At 35.7% G+C, this 19,464-nt stretch overlaps 1 protein-coding gene and 1 pseudogene across 2 annotated transcripts in view; one reads left to right on the forward strand and one right to left on the reverse strand.

Annotated features, from left to right (window-relative positions):
* LOC150076847 (spermatogenesis-associated protein 20) overlaps positions 1–17,977 on the forward strand; it is a 108,140-nt gene extending 90,163 nt beyond the window's left edge. For both annotated transcript variants that reach the window (XM_090386050.1, XM_090386051.1), the window contains exons 11-14: positions 1,354–1,522; positions 4,029–4,237; positions 16,401–16,600; positions 16,797–17,977. In XM_090386050.1, the coding sequence (XP_090242176.1) occupies positions 1,354–1,522; positions 4,029–4,237; positions 16,401–16,600; positions 16,797–17,078 (860 nt within the window). In that variant the 3' untranslated portion in view covers positions 17,079–17,977. The remainder of the gene's footprint in view (positions 1–1,353; positions 1,523–4,028; positions 4,238–16,400; positions 16,601–16,796) is intronic.
* LOC150076848 (5S ribosomal RNA) lies at positions 6,199–6,318 on the reverse strand (annotated as a pseudogene).
* Positions 17,978–19,464: the final 1,487 nt, after the last annotated feature.

The raw sequence follows: 19,464 nt of genomic DNA on the forward strand, positions 1-19,464 counted from the left end.
GACATTGTGGGAAACAATGTTTGCACCATGGAATGAACCTGATCACTGAGAATATCACAGTAATCAGTGGCAGTAATTCATCCATTCAGGGTGATCATAGGAACTAAAGAATACCAATATATTGTTTCACAAACCTTTTTCGATCCTCCGTATGGTAAACATTCATAAATACTGCATTTCAAACCACCCGCGTAGCTATACAATACAGTGTACCCAGCTTTATGATAGTAATCTGTTCAAGAGATGCCATCATATCGTGAAAATATTGTAATGTGAACCCAATAACACATTTTTTTTGATAATTCGTTCCACAACCTCAGAAGTTGAAATTTTCACTATATAACTCTCCAAAAAGTTATTTTTATAGTGCATATTGTATTAGTTACCAATTCAAATCACTAAAATGCACTACACTTTCATCGTTATCATATGTTCTGTTATAAGAACCAATTTTGAACGCCTTTGTGACATTTTTCTAAAGCACATTTCTAGAGGTCACAACCATAAAACAATAAAAACAATTTGCACTTTCCGGTTAATTGGGCTTTTCTGTTACTGCAAGCAATTATAAATAGGTAGTAAACTCGATGTTATTCCATTTGTGAAAATACCGATAGCTGGAATTATGTTTTTTTTGCATTATTGTGGTGAAACGTGTTTCCCCTTTACTGAAATCTTCAATCATATAAAAAACATAAATAAATTTTCAGAAGCTTAAAAAAAAAAAGGTTCGTAAACTTGTTACTCCGTGCATGTTAGTTGCAACTTGTGCATTCTGTTAAAAAATGCTTATGCATCTATTTCCAAGGCATTTGTTTCCAAGATTATCTTGGAAACAAACACCTCTTGAAGCATTTCTGAAGAAGACGACTCCTTGTGCAACAAACCAACGCGTACCAAGCCAATAATGAGTGATCAACGAGTGTGCATTTAGTCGATGATGAAGAATAACCATTCTTTAAAATTTGTAAATCATAAATAATTTCTTTATTATTATAATTTGCTTGATTTTACAGGCTACGTTTTAATTTCTTTGGATAAATCAATCATTGTTTAAACATAAATTAATTAGCTAACTAATTTCATTGTTGAGAACGTAACCCCTGTTTTTAACATTATGTCTATGGGATTTAATTCCCGCTTTACAAGTTTTTGCTTTATGAGCACGCACTAGGAACGAATTAACTCGTAAAGTTGAGAACTACCTGTAATGTGAAAAATTGTTTCTGCATGTTATGGTTCATATTTGGTTAGCATTTGTGGTAATAAGTTGTACAACCTTACTTTATTTTTTTGTGGGATGTGATATGAAGTAGGAAATGCATTTTCCTGAATACTTTAATATTTTATTAGGTTTAATGATTAGTGGATTTGCAAGAGGTGCACAAGTACTTGGCGAAACCCAGTATGCAGAGAGAGCTATGACAGCTGCAAAATTCCTACACACGTATCTGTATAATAGTGAAACAAAGCAGCTACTGAGAAGTGCTTACAGAGGGAGTGATGATTCTGTGGTTCAGGTGTAAGTAAAATTCATTATGATTGAGCGACTGATTTGATTTTTATTTTTTTTTAGCCTATTATATTCTGATTTTTAATGCTAAGATGGATTTTTCTGAAACTTTTCTGTAATGGATCCCTTTCTTTCAAATAAAATTTTAATTCAAATCTATTAATTAAATTTTATATCTCAATGAATTTCAGTAATTCCTTTATCAGAAATTAATTACTGGGGTTTTATTAGATAAAATAGTTATTAAATGTAGATTTTATGTAAAAACTAAACAAATATTAGTATGATTTTTATTTAAATAATTTAATTTTAAAGTACATATTAAATTAACTTCTAAAATATATTATAGTAATAAAAAATATATTATGACAGTATAATACATACAAATGTTATAAACAAAGACCAGATATGTGATTGTTGTTTGGTTCTGCTTTAGAAGATTTGAAAAACAGTGCACACATTTCAGCTGATGGCTCTAGATCCTAAAAGAAATTTTCAGATATTCTCAGCATGTTATACACTTTTAAAGACCTGGGATTGTTACAAGGATCACTTGGACATTTAGCTACCTTGTTATAAAGAAACAACATGGCCTAATTTTAAAAAAAAATGACAATACATATCCTACATTTTGAGGGCAAAGAGAAAATACCTGAAAAAAGAATCTTTGTTTTGGTCTGAAACAGCCATTTACAGCTTCTTTGAGATTGTCACTACTTGAAAATCGATGCCTGTGCAGGAGCTTCTTCAGATTTCTGAATAGGAAATAATCACTTGGGGCAAGTTGTGGACTGACATTTCCAAAATAATACAGATGTTTTCACTCTTGCAATCTCTCAGAGCAATAATTGTTTTACAGAACTATAGTGCAAGAGCATTGTTATGAAAAAGCAAGATACTTTGTCAGGTTCTCTCCTTTCTGTTCCTTTTTGGCTCCTCTTAAATTTTGAGAACAGCAGCATAGGCATTTCCAGTGATTATTTTCTCATGTGGTATATAGACTATCAAATTAATTCTTTCATATCCCAAAAAAAATGGTGGCTATGGTCTCAGTGGACAGTTGAGTTCTAAATTTCTTGAGTGGTGTGATTTAAGGTGTTTCCATTTCACAAACTCCTGTTTTCTGTTTCTTGACCTTAGTGATGAATCCACATTTCATCACCAGTTACAATTTCTGAAAGAACCCTTATGGATCTGCATCATGTATGTGTAAATTTTCCTCATTAAATTTGAGCTCTGCTCTGTTTCTGAAGAGGCGTGAGTATTCTTGGCACATATTGAAAACTGACCTTTGAAATAAATGAGTGTTTGTGGAGGATGGTTAGTACTAACCTGCCTTCATGGGTAGCACAGTTACTATAATTACCATCCTCTCCACACTGGGTGAAAAAGACCTGAGTTCAAATCTCATCAATGACATGAGGAATTTTTATGGGTCTTTTTTATGATGTGGTTGAGTCAGTTGGTCTCAGCTGAGGGCAGCATAGTTTTTCTCCTGGAAACTTGGGTTTTTCATCCAGAAAAATAACAAATTTACAACAGAACACATGCAATTTACAGCTATCTTATATATACAGTACGATATGGCCTAAGCTTATGATGTGTCTAAAAACCTTACAATAGCAACAGTACTAATTCCAGAAATAGAAACTTTCATTGGTTGCCTGAGTGGGAATCAACTTCCATTTAAACTGCTCAGACCAAAACGTTTTCTGGTGTTCAGAAGGGGCAGCATCACCATATATCACTTTCATAAATGTTTTCTTTTGGGATGGCTAATTTAAATCTCTTCTGTTATTCTGTACTTTACTGTATTGTTCTGAATCATCACAAATGAGATAGACATTTCTGAGAGTGTGATAAACCTACTTTTTTTATACATCAAGCATATTAATTAGTCAAAGTCAAGGATTTGCTGAATGCCCCTTGTACGAGATCCTCTACAATCACTTGCTTTTTGAAATCGCCTGCAAATGCTGATAAATATAACAATATGTCATGTCAGACAGAAATAAAATGCCAGAACAAAATATTTGATAAAAAGCAGAAAACAAAAATAGAATGTTGGCAACAAATTACCTATGTTAAAGTAACAAATATAGTAACAAAACACTAAGTAGATAGCATTCTGAAGAATAAAACTCATTTTTGAATTACTGTTTTGTAATAGGTGGAAGGACATTACAGATTTGTGATATTTTATTCATACTTAAAATAATCAAATATTGAAAACCATTTAAACCTCATCATGAAACCTAAGGTTCCACAGAAGACAGTTTGAGAAAGCATCTTAACTTATTGTTTTCAAGCAATAAACCTGATTATAAATATATTAAGAAATTTATCATGTGTTGGTGGTAAGTTCTACTTCAAAAAGATTAATTAAAGAAAAATTTACCCAAAATATTGCATTCAAATCACTCGTTCAAATAATGGATCCAAATTCTTATAATTTTAGATGTGTGCATTTACAGAACTTTTTAATTGATGATTCCTTCATTGTTATCTTTTATAGTATTAATCCTATAGCTGGTGTTTTAGAGGACTATGTATATATAATTCGTGGCCTTCTGGATTTATACGAAGCCTGTTATGATCCGTGGTGTGTAGAATGGGCCGTTCAACTGCAGGAAACACAAGATAGGCTGTTTTGGGATACTGAAGATGGAGCATATTTTAATAGCATTTCTACAGATTCTTCTATTGTTTTAAGGTTAAAAGAAGGCAAGTTATGTTTAACTTTGCTTCCAAATAATTTACTGTGTATGTTTCCTTTTTTTTTTTTTTTTATCAGGAACCATTAAAGCTGTACAAAAAATTCCATACCTATTTTTAAAAAAAAAATAAATAAAATAATGAAGATAAATTTAAATTAAAAATTTATTTATCTTCAAGGTATAAATTTTGTACATTTTTTTTAACTTAAAAAGCTAAAATATTTTGGTTCTCTTGATAGGTTTTAAGTGTAAGATTTATCAGCCTTAACTCTAAGAAAAGTGGATTGTATCGTTCCATATATTGCATAATTTAAGTTCCTATATATGGAATTCACCAAAAACCAAATTAATAATCAAATTGCGTTTGGATTTAATGCTACGTAAGGGAGGATTTGGTTGTTGCAGTGTGATCTAAATATCAGCTTCATCAGTGAAACGGCAATACCACTGTACCTTTACTCAAAAGAAAATTTCCCCATTTGTAATGCAAATGCATTACATAAGTCTAATGGGTTGTATTAGAACCATGTGATTTATAATTGAGAAACTTGAATTCCATATATATTCAATAAAGTTATTAAAATGCTAATATCACTTCCAAAGCACAGTACGTAGAAAAACTAAAACAGATATTACTGTGATGTGTCACTAAACATCATTGTGGAAAATAATGCCGCTAATTCATTGTGGAAAATAATGCCTGCATTACTTTCCTTAGTCATGAGTTACTTATTGCACTACATTTATATAAATATTAGTAATTGTAGCTTTTTTTAAAAATTATGTTTAAATATTTGTTTAGTTAAATACTGCATATAATGCTCTGTTCTAATAATTTTGCAGCCACCATTATATGGTGGCTGTTGTTGAAGATTAGTTGCTAATGTGCTTATTCTGCTTATGAAATTGCAAATGAGATTAATACCTGGTTGATATTTCAGTCTCTCACTATATTATCAGAGAATCAGAGTATGATGTTTGTAAATAGTACGTGTGTGCATACACATTATAATTTTGGTTTGTGTGGAAAGAAAATAAGGAATTCTAAGAAAATTCTACATCCATCTTAAACTAGCTACTTCAACCCCACTTGAAAGACCTCATTACATTTCTCTCATTTCCTAGTTTAGCTTTTAACTTCTGAGATGAATAATGACAAATCTACTTAACCACTGATGCTAATTCATTATGGAAAATAATGAATTAAAATTTCGAGCTATATAACCAGACATGCCTTCTCTGAAAGGTACTTCGGACACAGTTAAGTAGCTAATATGGTTATAGCTCTGGAAAAGCCTTTAAGACTGGAAATTAAATGTGCACTCCATGCAAAATGAGGCAAATTAACAGGCGACTTGCATTATGGGTCATAATATACATGTCTAAAACTTTTGTAGATCAAGCCTAAAATTTAGCTGACCAAGCTGTTTTCTTTTTTGTTAAAAAAACTGAAATACATTTACCACTGTTACTAAAATTGACACTTAAAGAGAGCAGGCAGGTGGTCTGAATTATAAAGTCCAAATTTTAGAATATAATTATATGTAAATATTTCAAGTTATAGCCCATAAAAATAAGCCAATTTATTCACAATCCAACAAAATATGTTAGATTAGATGAAAAAAAAAAAAGGTAAACTGTAGCCATTATCAGTCCACTGCAGGATGGAAGCCTTCTCAACGATTCGTGTTGAGGGAAATGGATCATAATCTTCCAAGCTGGTCCAGTGCAGGTTGGCAGTTCGACCATATTTAGCAGTCAGGAGGTTGAACCCTGTTCTACTCAAAGGGTATGTGTTACTGCACTCCTGCTCCTTGATCACTCGGCTATGGAGGCCGCTGTGTAGATGGTAAAAAAAAAAAAGAAAAAAAGGTAAGCTGCAGCCATTATCAACCCACTGCAGGATGGAAGCCTCCTCAATGATTCATGTTGAGACCACTTCGCTACGGAGGCCATCAGAAAATGGCAGAAAGCCAACTACCTGGTATTCCCAGGTGGTTACCCTCCCAAGTACTAATCAGACCTAACGCTGCTTAACTTCGGTGATCAGACGAGAACCAGTGCATTCAGCTTAGTATGATAGCGTATTAGGACACAAATATGATGGGAGGAAAAAAGCTTTTATGAAATTTATATCCAAAATAAAATCAAACACTAAGTTGATTTTTTTTTTTTTTTTTTTTTTATGTAAACCCCAAACACGAGGGGTATTAGAACCTATGGTACTTGGTACCGTGCTTGGGTTGGAGGTTGAGAAGATGAAAGAAGATATTTGTTGACATTGGACTTGAACTTCTGTAGACAGTAATTTTCAGGAAATACGTATGAAGGAAGGTTGTTCCAGAAAACAGCAGTTGAATGAATAAACGAAAAAGATGAAAAATTGGTTCTGTGAGTTTGAAGTTGGACAGCAAATGGATGTTGGCTGGTGGCGGCACGTGTTCGGACTGTTTTGAAAGAGAGAGCAGGAATTGTAGAAGCCAATTCAGAAGAACAGTGCCCATGGAAGTATCTGTAGAAGAGGCATGCAGCAGAAACAGAACGTCTATGAGACAGCGAGTGGAGAGACTCTGTTAGAGATGAATCATTAATTAACCTAACTGCCCTCTTAATGGAATTAAGAAGCCTGAGAGAGGTTTTTGGGGCACCACCCCAGATGTGGGAACAATATTCCATGGCAGGGCGGATTTGCGATTTATACAGAGTGAGCAGCTGTTTGGAAGAAAAGTAACGGCGAGAGCGAAAGAGAAAACCAAGTTTTTTAGATGCAGAGGAAGCAATATTTGTAATGTGCTTGTGCCAAGAGAGATTAGAAGTCAGGGTAATCCCCAAAAGAGATATATCATTTTGCCTAGAAATCGGAGTGTCACTAAAGATAAGCATAGGAGCAGAAGAATCCTTTTTGTGAGATATAAGACAAGACTGAGTTTTAGAAGGTTTGAAATCAACTAGGTTGTCTTTGCCCCACTGGAGAATTACCTGAAGATCGGCATTTAAGGAATTGGTAGCAGATTTTCGAGAAGTTGAAGCTGATTGAGCAGGGCAAGGTTTCTCAAAATGGAAAGTGGAATGCAATGTGATATCATCGGCAAAACTATGGATAGGATTTCCAGTCAATGGAAGATCATTAATATACAAGAGGAAAAGAGTGGGGGAAAGAACTGAACCTTGGGGGACACTGGCATTAGTGGAGAAGTTAGAAGACAGAGAGCCATCTACCATCACCCTCAGTGAGCGATCAGAGAGAAAACTGGATAACCAATTACTAAAAACAGTTGGTAAACCATAGTTGGAAGCTTTATGCCAAACACGATCGAAAGCCTTTGAGATGTCAAGAGCAACTACTTGTGTTTCACCAAACCTTTCTATTGAATTAGTCCATAAATGGGTAACATAAGCCAGAATATCACCAGTGGATCGACACTGACGGAATCCATACTGGCGATCGTTGATCAGACGGAAGGTTTCCAGGTAGTTTGAGTTGGCAGTTAATTGATTTCTCCAAAGAGTAGAAGTAATTGGATGGGAGAGATTTGTCACCCTTTTTAGGAACTGGCTGGATATGAGGAAATTTCCAAGCAGAAGGAAAAACACCTTTGGAATAAGAAAGTGAAAAAAGGCGGCAAAGAATAGGAGTAAGTTCAGGAGCACAGGTTTTGAGAACAAGTGGAGAAATACCATCGGGACCTGGAGCTTTCTTAGCATCAAGATTCGTCAAAATCCTTCTGACATCCTTTTGACGGAAGACCACAGGAGGCATTGAATGGAGCGTGTTGGGAATGGGGGGGGGTGTTTTACCAAGATCATTAATACATGAGTTGGAAGAAAAATGGGATGCTAGCAGGTCAGCTTTATCCTTGGCTGAAGTGACAACAGAACCATCTGGTTTGGACAGAGGTGGGAACAGAAATGGGCAAAAGTTGCGGCCAATAGCTTTGGCGAGAGATCAGAATGCTTGGCTAACATTAGGGCAAGAAGCAAGTTTTCTACTCTTAACCTGTTCAAACTCTAGTTTGGACTGATTAATAACTGCTTTACAATTGTTGCGAGCTTTGGTGTAGGCAGAAAATGAAACTGAAGAATTAGAAAAAGCCGATTACGATATGCAACATTCTTCTCTTGAACAGCTTTAGCACATTTATTGGAAAACCAAGGTTTAGATAATGGATGAGATTTTAAAGTGGAGTGTGGGATAAAGGATTCCATTTCTGCAAGAATAATTTCACTTACACGATCTGAGCAAACGTTGACATCAGAAGTTTTGAAACAGTAATCTGACCAAGGAAAAGAAGAGAAGAAATCGCGCAGGTCATCCCATTTTGCATTGTTGTAATGCCAAACAACACGAGGTTGGGAATAGCCATGAGATAAAGGCTCCATTGGAGAAGAGACAATCACCAAGTTGTAATTTGAAGTGCCTGAAGGACTTCTCACTTCGACCGTGTACTTAGAAGGGTTGTTTGTGAGAAAAAGATCAAGCGTGTTGGCTGTATGAATAGGATTGTCCAGTATTCTTGTAGGTAAATGAACAATCTGTGCAAGGTCATTAGTAATTGCAAAAGCTTCAGCATCTCGACCAGCTGGGTCGGTGTGACTAGAAAACGGAAGCCAGCTGGAGTTGTGAATGTTGAACTCACCAAGGAAAATTACCTCACTGTTAGGAAAGTTGGACTGGAGAAAGTCAAGTTGCAAAGAGAGGAAATCAAAGAGCTCCAAATGATTAGTGGAGTTGGGAGAACGGTAGAGACTACAGATGAATTTGACACAATGAGGTAGAGAGATTTTAAGCCAGAGAAGTTCAAAGAGAGGAGATTCCAAATTGCCAAGTCTCTGACAGGGCATATCAGAACAGACATATGCACAAGGTACCACCTTTGAGGCGAAAGGAATCATACAGCGAATAATTTGGGCATCTGAGATGAGCAGTAGTTGAATCAACTGATAACTGAGATTCTGTCAGAAAAAGTACATGGGGTTTGGCAGACTGCAAGTGGAAATGGACATTGTTGAGATTAGAATTGAGACCACGTATATTTGTGAAATGAATTAGGAAGTGCTTGGGAGGTTTAGATCTTTTTGCAGATAAGCTTGCTCTATTAGTTTGACAATTCATGGTGTATTCAATAGTAAGAAAAAGTGGGTTGGACATGCTGTATGAAGTAATGAAATTTTTGGATATGGCTTACACATGGTAAGAATATGCCCAGATCCTTGACATAACGTGGCCTCGACAATGCTCCTCGCATACACACTGCTCAGACTCCCTCCAGTCACTGTCTGGCAGAGTAGAGGTAGCAAGATACACTAGCTGATCCGGAAGCCTCCTAGAGAGTTACCAATAGGTTTGGTCCAGCGTACTAACTAGCGGCCGGCTTGCGAACACCGTTTTAGAGCTGTACCCTCGAAATGTAAGGAATGTTGGATCTCATCACGATGTTCATCATAACCTCAAAAGTCATCAATCATACTGCATGATGGAAGAGATAGGGAAGGGTTGACCAGAACTTAGCTCTAGACACTAAACATGGGTTCCACCACTTCAAGCATCCAATAAGCAAAGTGGTGGTATTGTGCCGGTTGATGAGAGTCATCTGCCACCTAGTACTGCCTGGTAACATAGAGGGGCGGCATTCCTCCATGTGGTGTGGGCACCACACCTCAATCCCTGCTTACGTTGGTTCACACCTGAGTGGTCACCCACCACGTTCTTGTGCATGGAGGTTATACCCAGGATTACTAACAGTCCCACCATCGTGAAGGTGCAAGCTGAAGGATTGGACACAGAAATCAAATCAAATAGAAAGCAATCAGTGCAAATTTTTAACAAACATTTTGTGTTAAATGTTGTTAACTATAAATCTAATCAGAAGTAGACACACCCCCTTATTTTTATTGTATTTATGAAGAAATGGGGAAATTTTCTTTTGAGTAAAGGTACAGTAGTATTGCTGTTTCATCACATCATTTTTTGTGTCTTGTAGATTATAAAAATATTCTTCATATTCCTAGTTGGAATTAGCAAATTTAATTAGAGTATTGAGGTAACTTTTCGCTTTTAGTAATTGCTTGAAATGGGGATAACATGTGGTTTTCTGGTTCACATTAATATCATTAATGTTTACTTCTTTACTTTCTGCTTCTATTTCCATATGATATCAAGCTTCATTTTGTAACCACATCCTTACATTCCCTAAATTAATATTCTTTTTTGCTATTGTTCTGCAACATGATTTGTTGCTATCTTTGATTCTTTCTAAATGATTAAGAACATCATCATTTAATAGCTTTTTCTCTGTACTTACTATTGTATTTTGCTTTTCTTTATTTCAAATTGAAGCCCAGTTGCAAATGGGTCTTATTATGTTATGTTTTAATATTGGTCACTGTCTTTTCTCCTATCATATCCTGCTTACTGTTAAACTAATAAAAAAAAAAACACTCTTGAATTGTCATGTTTTTCACTACAAAAAATTCACTGCTCAAATATCACTCCTGATACGATCCATGTGTTATATGAAGGCTGTGGTACTATAAGGTAGATAAGGCACTTTATTTTTCCGTTGTCACTCGATTCTACATTCTGCAGTAATAGAATACATGCGTAAAAAAGCAGTCAATTACAGAGGGCCTAGATTGGTGAAGTTTGAATTGGTGAGGTTTTGTTGTATTCTCAGTTGTGAAAAGCATGTATTAAAGTAAGGATAATTGTTTATAGTGATCTCACCTACAATGTACAAATATACCATTGTGAGATAATGATGAGTCATATTTCATTGTCTCACTATGAAATTATTTAAACAGCACTTTCCTTCATTGGTAGATAGCATAGAAACTTACATAAAAAGTTTTATAACATGAATTTAAAAACGTACATGCTCTTTGCAGAACATCCAGACCCTATTGCAAATTGCATTTATTGGCACACAGGGCCAAAGTTTGCCTCTAATTGCCTGAATGGTGAAATGTAATCTCCACTAAATGTGTACATAAATATCAATTAAGATTCACTTATTTCTATTAAAGTGGATCATTCCATATATGGCTGGTGATAACTTAGATTGGTCCATTCCAAGTTACCTCAGAGATGTTCACTAGAATTTATATGTTTGGCTGTGAACTGAACCATGCTGTGAAAAGTATGACTGTGTTGAAGCCATTACTTATCTCTCTGTTCTCTTTGACAGGAAGCATTAATATTTTGGAACAGTGCTTATGAATCATAAACAGAAAATTCTGTAATTTTCTCTGGTGCTATTTTGGATACACAATTGCTGTAAGAAGAATCATGGAAACCTTCAGCAACTCCACAAAGAAGGCCTGGAGCTATAGTAAAAATGTTTCTCACACCATTATGCCACTACCTTCATAGTAGACACCAGGCACTTGGTTCATATGCATTCAGAACAGTGTATAAACCAGATCCACACACACACAACACATCTGTTGTTACCATCTTCAATTCACCATATCAAGGTCTACTGGTAAAAAAATCCAGTTCTCTCTCTCTCTCTCTCTCTCTCTCTCTCCCCTCCCCCCAATTATCCAGAAAGTGATTACTCTCTTTGTTTTATCTAATTTCATAACATGTGGGAAATATACAAAATTACTCTGAATTTGACAAAATTGCATTCTGTATTTCTTGATCATAGTTCAGATAGGAAATTTTCTCTAATCAGACACACTATTAGGTGGAAAAGACATTGTTTTAATTTTGATCGACATTCATTGTTACCATATAATATTTGCATGGATGATCAGTTATGGTGCCAGCATTGTGGATGTTCTTCCTTCTTAGATTTCTTAAAGAAACACATCGTAATTAGCATTAGCATTAGTAGAGGCATATGATGCAAGAAAGCAAGCTTATGCGGCATCAGCCAAAAAAAAAACAAAAAAAAAAACCATTCCACTTTACCCCTCCATTCATTCGAAATACCTGTCCAGCTGAGCCTTAAATTTATTTAGACTATCAACTTCCACAACAAGGGATGGAAGTCTGTTCCACCAACCAACTACCCGATGGCTAAAGGCAAATTTCTGCACACCTGTCCTACATCTGTCTTTCCTCAATCTGAATTTATGCCCTCTCAGGTGATTATTCTGAGCAAGAGGAAGAATCCTGTCAGCATTGAGCATGCTCAAACAATTCAAGGCTTTATACACCTCTGTCAGATCACCTTGCTGGTGCCTAGTCTCTAGACACTGTAATTTGCAAAACTAAAGCCTTTCTTCGTAAGAGCAACCCTTTGTTCCATTCACTAATCTTGTTGCTCTTCTCTATACTTGTTCCAGCAACTCTGAAATGAGGCCTCCAGACCTGTATACAGTACTTAAGGTGTGGCCTGACCATTGCCTTATACAAGGGAATAATCACCTCCTTTTCCCTGCTAGAAATATTCCTGTATATCATTGACAAGACACATGAGCTACTCTTGCAGCCCGTCTGCACTGTTCAGAGAACTTCATATCTGCCTGCACAATAATCCCCAGGTCCTTTTCATTCTCTACCACTGTCAGTGTAGTACCACAGAGTTGATATGTTGCTCTATGGTTGCTGTTTCCCATATGTAGTACTTTACATTTGTCAAGGTTAAACTTCATTCGCCACCTCTCAGCCCATCTGCTCAACCTTTCCAGATCCTGTTGCAGCAGCATAGCGTCAATAGTGTCCTTAACAACCCTGCCAACCTTTGTATCGTCTGCAAACTTGGACATTAAGTTTGATATACCATCATCAATATCATTTATAAATACAGAAAACAATAATGGACCCAACACTGAACCTTGAGGGACTCCACTAATAACATTAGTCCACGATGAGCAGTGTCCATTGATTACCACTCTCTGTCTTTTCCCCCTCAACCATCCCTTTATCCAGAGCAGCAATTTGCCTCCAATGCCACACTGCTCCAATTTGTGCAGCAGTCTTCCATGTGCAACAGTATCAAAAGCCTTTCTAAAATCCAAATATATAATATCAAAGTTATTCCCAGCATCCAGTTCTTTTGTGACTGCATCATAGTATCCAATCAAATTGGTCAGGCAAGACTTTCCCTTAATAAAACCATGCTGTGTCCGAGCTATAACTGAAGTCTTGTCTAGATGACCCTGCAGTGCTTCTTTAATCAGTGCCTCCATTAATTTTCCTGGAACAGAAGTTAAACTCACAGGTCTATAATTACTTGTGTCAGCCTTTGATCCTCCTTTGTGAATTGGGGTCACATTTGCACATCTCTAGTCTATGGGTACCTTCCCTGAGTCCAAGGAAGCTCTCATAATTATGGCTAGGGGTTTGCTTACTTCCTTTGCTGCCTCCTTTAGTATAACTGGATAGATCCCATCCACCCCAGGTGCCTTTCTTGTGTTTATCTTCAACAATTTCTCCTCCACTTTACTCTCAGTTATTATAAGATTATCTAGCTTACTGCCAGAGTTGAATACACCTCTGACATTCCCCTCACTGAATAACTTGTGTGTGAATGTCGATGCAAAATATTCATTTAGTTTGTTAGCTACCTGAGCAGGATCATCAACAGTTGAACCATCAATATCAAGTGGACCAATCTGATTCATCCCCTTCCTTCTAGAGTTTACATAAGTAAAGAACTCTTTGCTGTTTTTCTTTGCATCCTTTGCCAAAGATTTCTCATAATCCGCCTTCGCCTGCCTAACCTACTTTGTAACTTGGTTACAGACCAGCTTATATCTATCATAGGCTTCTGTGTCACATGTTAATTTATATGTATCCTATGCATTTTTCTTCTCTGCCATATGTCTCATTAGTTCATCTGACATCCATTTAGGCCTAAACCTTGAACAATATTTCTTAGTTGGTATGTAAAGCCTAGTAGCTTCCAAGATAAGTTCTTGAATGCTTCCCATTTTGAATTTGCTGTTGGTAACATTATCAGTTGGTCCCACTGTATAAAATTTAAATACTGTCTCAGACCATCGTAGTCGCCTTTACGAAAGGAATACCCCTTCCCTTTATCCTTGATGGTAGTTACCTCTTTGACTAAATCCCACTTCAGCACACTGTGATCACTGACACCTACTGGTTCCTTTATCTGCAGCTTCTTAATGCATGAAGAATCAGTACTGATAATCAGATCAAGAGTATTACTTCCTCTAGTTGCCTCCCGAACATGCTGATGTAGAAAACAATCATCCAATAAATCCCCAAAAGCCTTGCTAGTGTGTGAGTGACCAACCCACAAATTCCAGTCAATATCTGGGAAATTAAAATCCCCCATTATAAGACTCTCTGATTTACTGGCCCACTCTATTTTCCTGTAGTTTCTTATACTCATCAGAGTCATTAGACCTATAGCACACTCCTACTCTCAATTTTGATCTCCCAATGCTTATGTCACACCAAACTGACTCGACACTGCACTGTCCAGCGATGTTGACTGGCTTCACTTCCTTGGATTTTATGTGTTTCTTAACTAATAGCATAACCCACCTCCTTTCCTATCCTGTCTATCCTTTCTGTACACATTGTACTCCCCAAATTCTAGTTCTGCATTCCTTATATCTGTGTGACACCACGTCTCTGATATCCCAACAATATCTGCCTTTGATGTTTTCAGCAATACCTCAAATTCATCAAATTTATTTACCAAACTCGTAGAATTGGTGTACACGCAAGTATACATGCATCTGTTCCTATTCTTAGCTACCTTAACACAACCCGTGTGTTTACTTGTACCCCAATGACTCCCAGCAGTCTCTGAAATATCCTGCATCTTGTTTTCCAGGCTGCTGCTCATTCCAATAGAAGCAGTGCAAGAATCACTTTCAGTTCTGCCAGTGGCTACTGTTAATCTATTAGTCCTTGTATCCCCCCCCAAGCTAGCAGTTTTCTGACCCACCTAACACTGCCTCGATAGCATCAGCAAATATTATTGCACCCTTTCTATTTAAGTGTATCCCATCCCTGTAGAAGCAGTCTCTCCTGTTAACAAGTACAGACCAGGCTGAAAAAAATTTTACAGCTTTAGCCTTGCACAGTCTTTCCAGGGCCAAATTGATCGACAAGGTTCTCATCATATACTCCCTCCTATCATGTCTGGGCAGAATTGCAGACACTTTCAAATTTAACCCTTATTCACGGCTTTTTTTCAACCGTGACCTGTACTTTTTAAGTAATTCTGCCGGTCTCCTACTCTCAATATCATTAGTACCAACGTGTACAACTATATCACCTTTTGTGCCCTTAAAAGATGATATCCACTCTACAATGTCATCAACCTTTGCCTCTGGCAGACACCCTGGTCCTGTTCCACTTATCCTTTTTACAAAGCATGTTCCCTGTTTCCCTGACAGTAAAGTCACCAACAACTACTAGTTCCTGTGGGACCAGTGCATTCTGCCTTTGGGGGTTGCCGCTGTGTTGTGTGATGACCAAGTGCAAGCTCTGGCGTTGATGTGGGCAGCTGAGAGCTTGATGGGCTTGATTAGATCCTTCGAGACTTAATGAGACTTAATTCATCTCTGTTAGGTATGGTTTGCCTGTACAACTTTCCAAAGGGTTCGTTATGACAAAGTGTGATCAGAAAACATGCACAAAGTCGCTTTGAAACTAATGCTTTCAAATTATTTTCCTGTTGGTGTAATGTTACATACAATGTAATGGTGTCGGGTCAAAATTTAAATATTAGCAGATATTATCCTGAAGTTTCAACATTGCATCCAAGTAGTAGTATGTGAAAATGGAGGATAATATTGATATGCATATGAAGCAGCAGTGTGTTATTGAATGCGGATAACACTGTGCCCATTGAGATTCATCAATGTTTGAAGAATGTTTATGGGGGCTTGGTATGAGTACATGACGAGTCAGACTTGGCTCATCACTGATGGTGGTAGTTGTTTGAAAGACATGCAAAAAGGTCAGTCTGTCCTTGCACTGCAGCAATGACAGAAAATGAGGAGAGAGTGGATAAACTGGTTCGTGAACATGTTGGTCTTCACAAAAAAAAAAAAAAAAAAAAAAATGTGAGAGCAGAAATAGGGTTTAATGCATGGAAAACAATACCTTCATTCTGATTTCAAAATTTTTTTTTTTTTGTTACATTTCCACTGTCCACATAATTACTATATCATGCATTTTTAATTAATTAATTTTTAGTTATTTATGTACTGATCAATTAAATGTTTTATTTCAGATCAGGATGGAGCAGAACCTAGTCCTAATTCTGTAGCCATCTCAAATATGATAAGGCTTTCAAGCTTCCTTAATAATTCAGAATTGAGAATCCGAGTAGCAAAGGTATTGAGTGTATTTGGAGACCGGCTTACAAAATTACCCGTTTCTTTACCAGAAATGGTGTGTGGCCTTATGTTTTTTAACACACCATCAAAACAGGTAAGCATTGCAAATAATGAATGTGTTGATTATAAGATAATTCTAACAAACTTTATTACTTTTTTTTTATTACTTTATTAAATAACTAAGATTATTTAGAATGTGTGTGTGTGATTTCTGTTAGTGTTTATCTACTTGCATTAGCCTAGTTTGTCATTACTTAATGCTCACTTTGCTACTGTATTTTACTTTTCAGATTATCATTGTGGGTCCAAAAGAAGATTCTGATACTCAGTCCTTATTGAGTTGTGTTCATGGCCATTTCCTTCCTTTCAAAACTCTTATTTTAGCTGATAACAATAGAGATAGCATCTTTTATCGACAACTAGAAATTCTTCCGAAGTTAGAAAAGGTAGATGGGCATGCAACTGCCTATGTTTGTGATGATTGTGCATGCTCACTGCCAGTCACAAATGTTTACCATTTGGACAAACTCTTGACCAAAGAAAATGAAACTGAAGATAAACAGACCCAGTGAATGTTTGTAGCTTATTTTTATAGAGTATGTAAATTGTGTGGTCTTTGAATTCAGTATTAAGGCAGCAACTATATTTGTTTTCACATCAAAAGCTGGTATTTTTGTTAATGCATGTAAATAGTTGTGCTAAAAGTAAGATTTTGTCAGGGATGAAATATGATGGCTGTTACCATCTATAGTGCTCAAATAACATAAACCGATGTGAATATATATATATATGTATAGCAAGTTACTGTTATCAAATTTCACTATATTGGCATGAAATCCGGTAGGGAAAAAAATTGATGGAGAGAAATCTACGCTAATATTTTCAGATTTACTATTTTCCTTTTGTTTTGTGTATCAATATGGGCTTCATGTTATGTAGATAAATTCCATTTTAACTTGCATTCTTGTATGCAAGGAATTCTCTCACTTTTGAACGAACCACATTTAACACTGAATCGTATTGTATTTTGACCTGTAGCATATAGTGTAGAATCAGTTTTAGCTTAGTAGATATTGATAGAGGCCACATTCTTCACAGGTAATGTTCCTTATTAGAGGAAATCTAGTGTTGACTTTGATCAGGCAGCTCATGAGTGTCAAAACATCTTTCTGTATTAATGGTTTAAATAGTCATAAATTGTGGATAATTGCAAATAATGCTTCTCATTCAGTTTTAAATTATGGAGTATTGAGAAGTCAGTAAAGCTTTTAATATGACAAGAATGGTTACGAATTGCTCTAATTTACTGGCGAGCATTTGTAATGTATACAGTATGTTTTGCTCCTGTAGTATTCAAGGTGTTTCAAGAGTGTGCACAAAAAATTCTTAGATATATTCTAGTGTACAAAAAAAAGCCATATAAACATGCCCGATTCTGAACGGTATGGCTGTTTGAATTTAAAAAAAAATGGTTATGGAGTTATGAATGATAAAAAAAAAATTAAATAAAATAATAAAAAAATAAGAATTAGCAGACACATTTCGAGTTCTCTTGCTGTAGAAGATAAACAGGGTTGAAGCTAGCAAAATACTTTTTATTCTTAACATGGTTTTATAATTTTGGTTTTCAACTTTGCAGCAAGTATAACTAGCTTTAGTTTTTCTTTCTCCCCCCCCATTATGCCACTGCAAAAAATTCTAATTTTGAGAGCTGTTAGAATGTTGTTAACAACTAATTTAATTTTTATCATATTCACCAGTTTTAATAACTTTGTTGTTGTGACAGTCAAGCAGCATTGTTCTCGGTTAATGAGTTATGCATTGTACAGTGCCATACAGATTCAGACATGTGACACATGTAACTTTGAAAACATCCGTGTTACCAAATGTTGTTGACCATTTCATCAAGTAAAGAGGTTCCCCTCCATGTTTTGACTACTTTAGCCGTATGATTTAAATGAATGCACTAGCTAACCACCTTAAGTTTAAGGTAAATGTCTTTCTGTCACAGAATAGTAATTTTATATTAAATAGGATAGTTGCTTTATTTTGATAGACATCTTAAAGAAGGAATTTTGTTTTAGCACTTAGTGTACACATATGCAGTTTTAATTAGGTAGAAAAGTCAGTGTGTAGTGATGTAGTTGTTTGATTCTCCTTGTTAGAATAGTAACAGACCTGAAAGTTTACAATTTAAATATATCGCTCCTAACTGCACAGCCGACAAGGCAATGGAATTTTTTTAAAATTTGATTTCATTGATGTTCGTGAGGAGGGAAAAGTGATATTTGTCATCAGTTAATGATTATAATGATGTACGAGAAATGAATATCATCACATTTGATTATAGAAAGTTTTTAAACAATTGTTGATCATCCAAAATTTGTGCCACGCTGCTTTTGTATTCTCGAACCAGCCATTATATCATATACATACTCACAGATTTTTGATACATTTTAAATATTTTTGCTTGAACCAGTTTTTTATTTGTGAGTTACTAATCTGATGGTCACCTGTTTTGTGTATATTGTGATCATTTTGAATTGATTAGAATATTGCCATTTATTTTAGAAGACAGAATTCAGATAAATTATAAGAACAAGTCTTGAAGAAGAAACTATCCTATTTACTTTTATAAAATAAAATATTTTGTATTTTTTGTCGTATCCGATCATAATTTTTGGTTTGTAACAGGGTAATTTGTGTGTTGTTAATTTTTATTAATAGCAGCAAAGTATTATTAATTAGAAATATTGAAAAATGTTCATCCTTTCGGTTTAATATGAAAATGCCCATGCTTGCCAAAAATATCTTTTACAGAAAATAAAAATTGATTATCCCTTGCTTTTGTCTATTATTATATGAAAAGTTACTATTAAGGCCCTTTCACCAGTTGTGTGTAGGACTGTTTAGTCCCATGATAGGCAATTCTGTATTCTCAGAAAGCAACGTGAATCT

Source organism: Mastigoproctus giganteus, chromosome 12, assembly GCF_048544385.1.
Source record: "Mastigoproctus giganteus isolate SK-2022 chromosome 12, ASM4854438v1, whole genome shotgun sequence".
NCBI classification, from domain to species: domain Eukaryota; kingdom Metazoa; phylum Arthropoda; class Arachnida; order Uropygi; family Thelyphonidae; genus Mastigoproctus; species Mastigoproctus giganteus.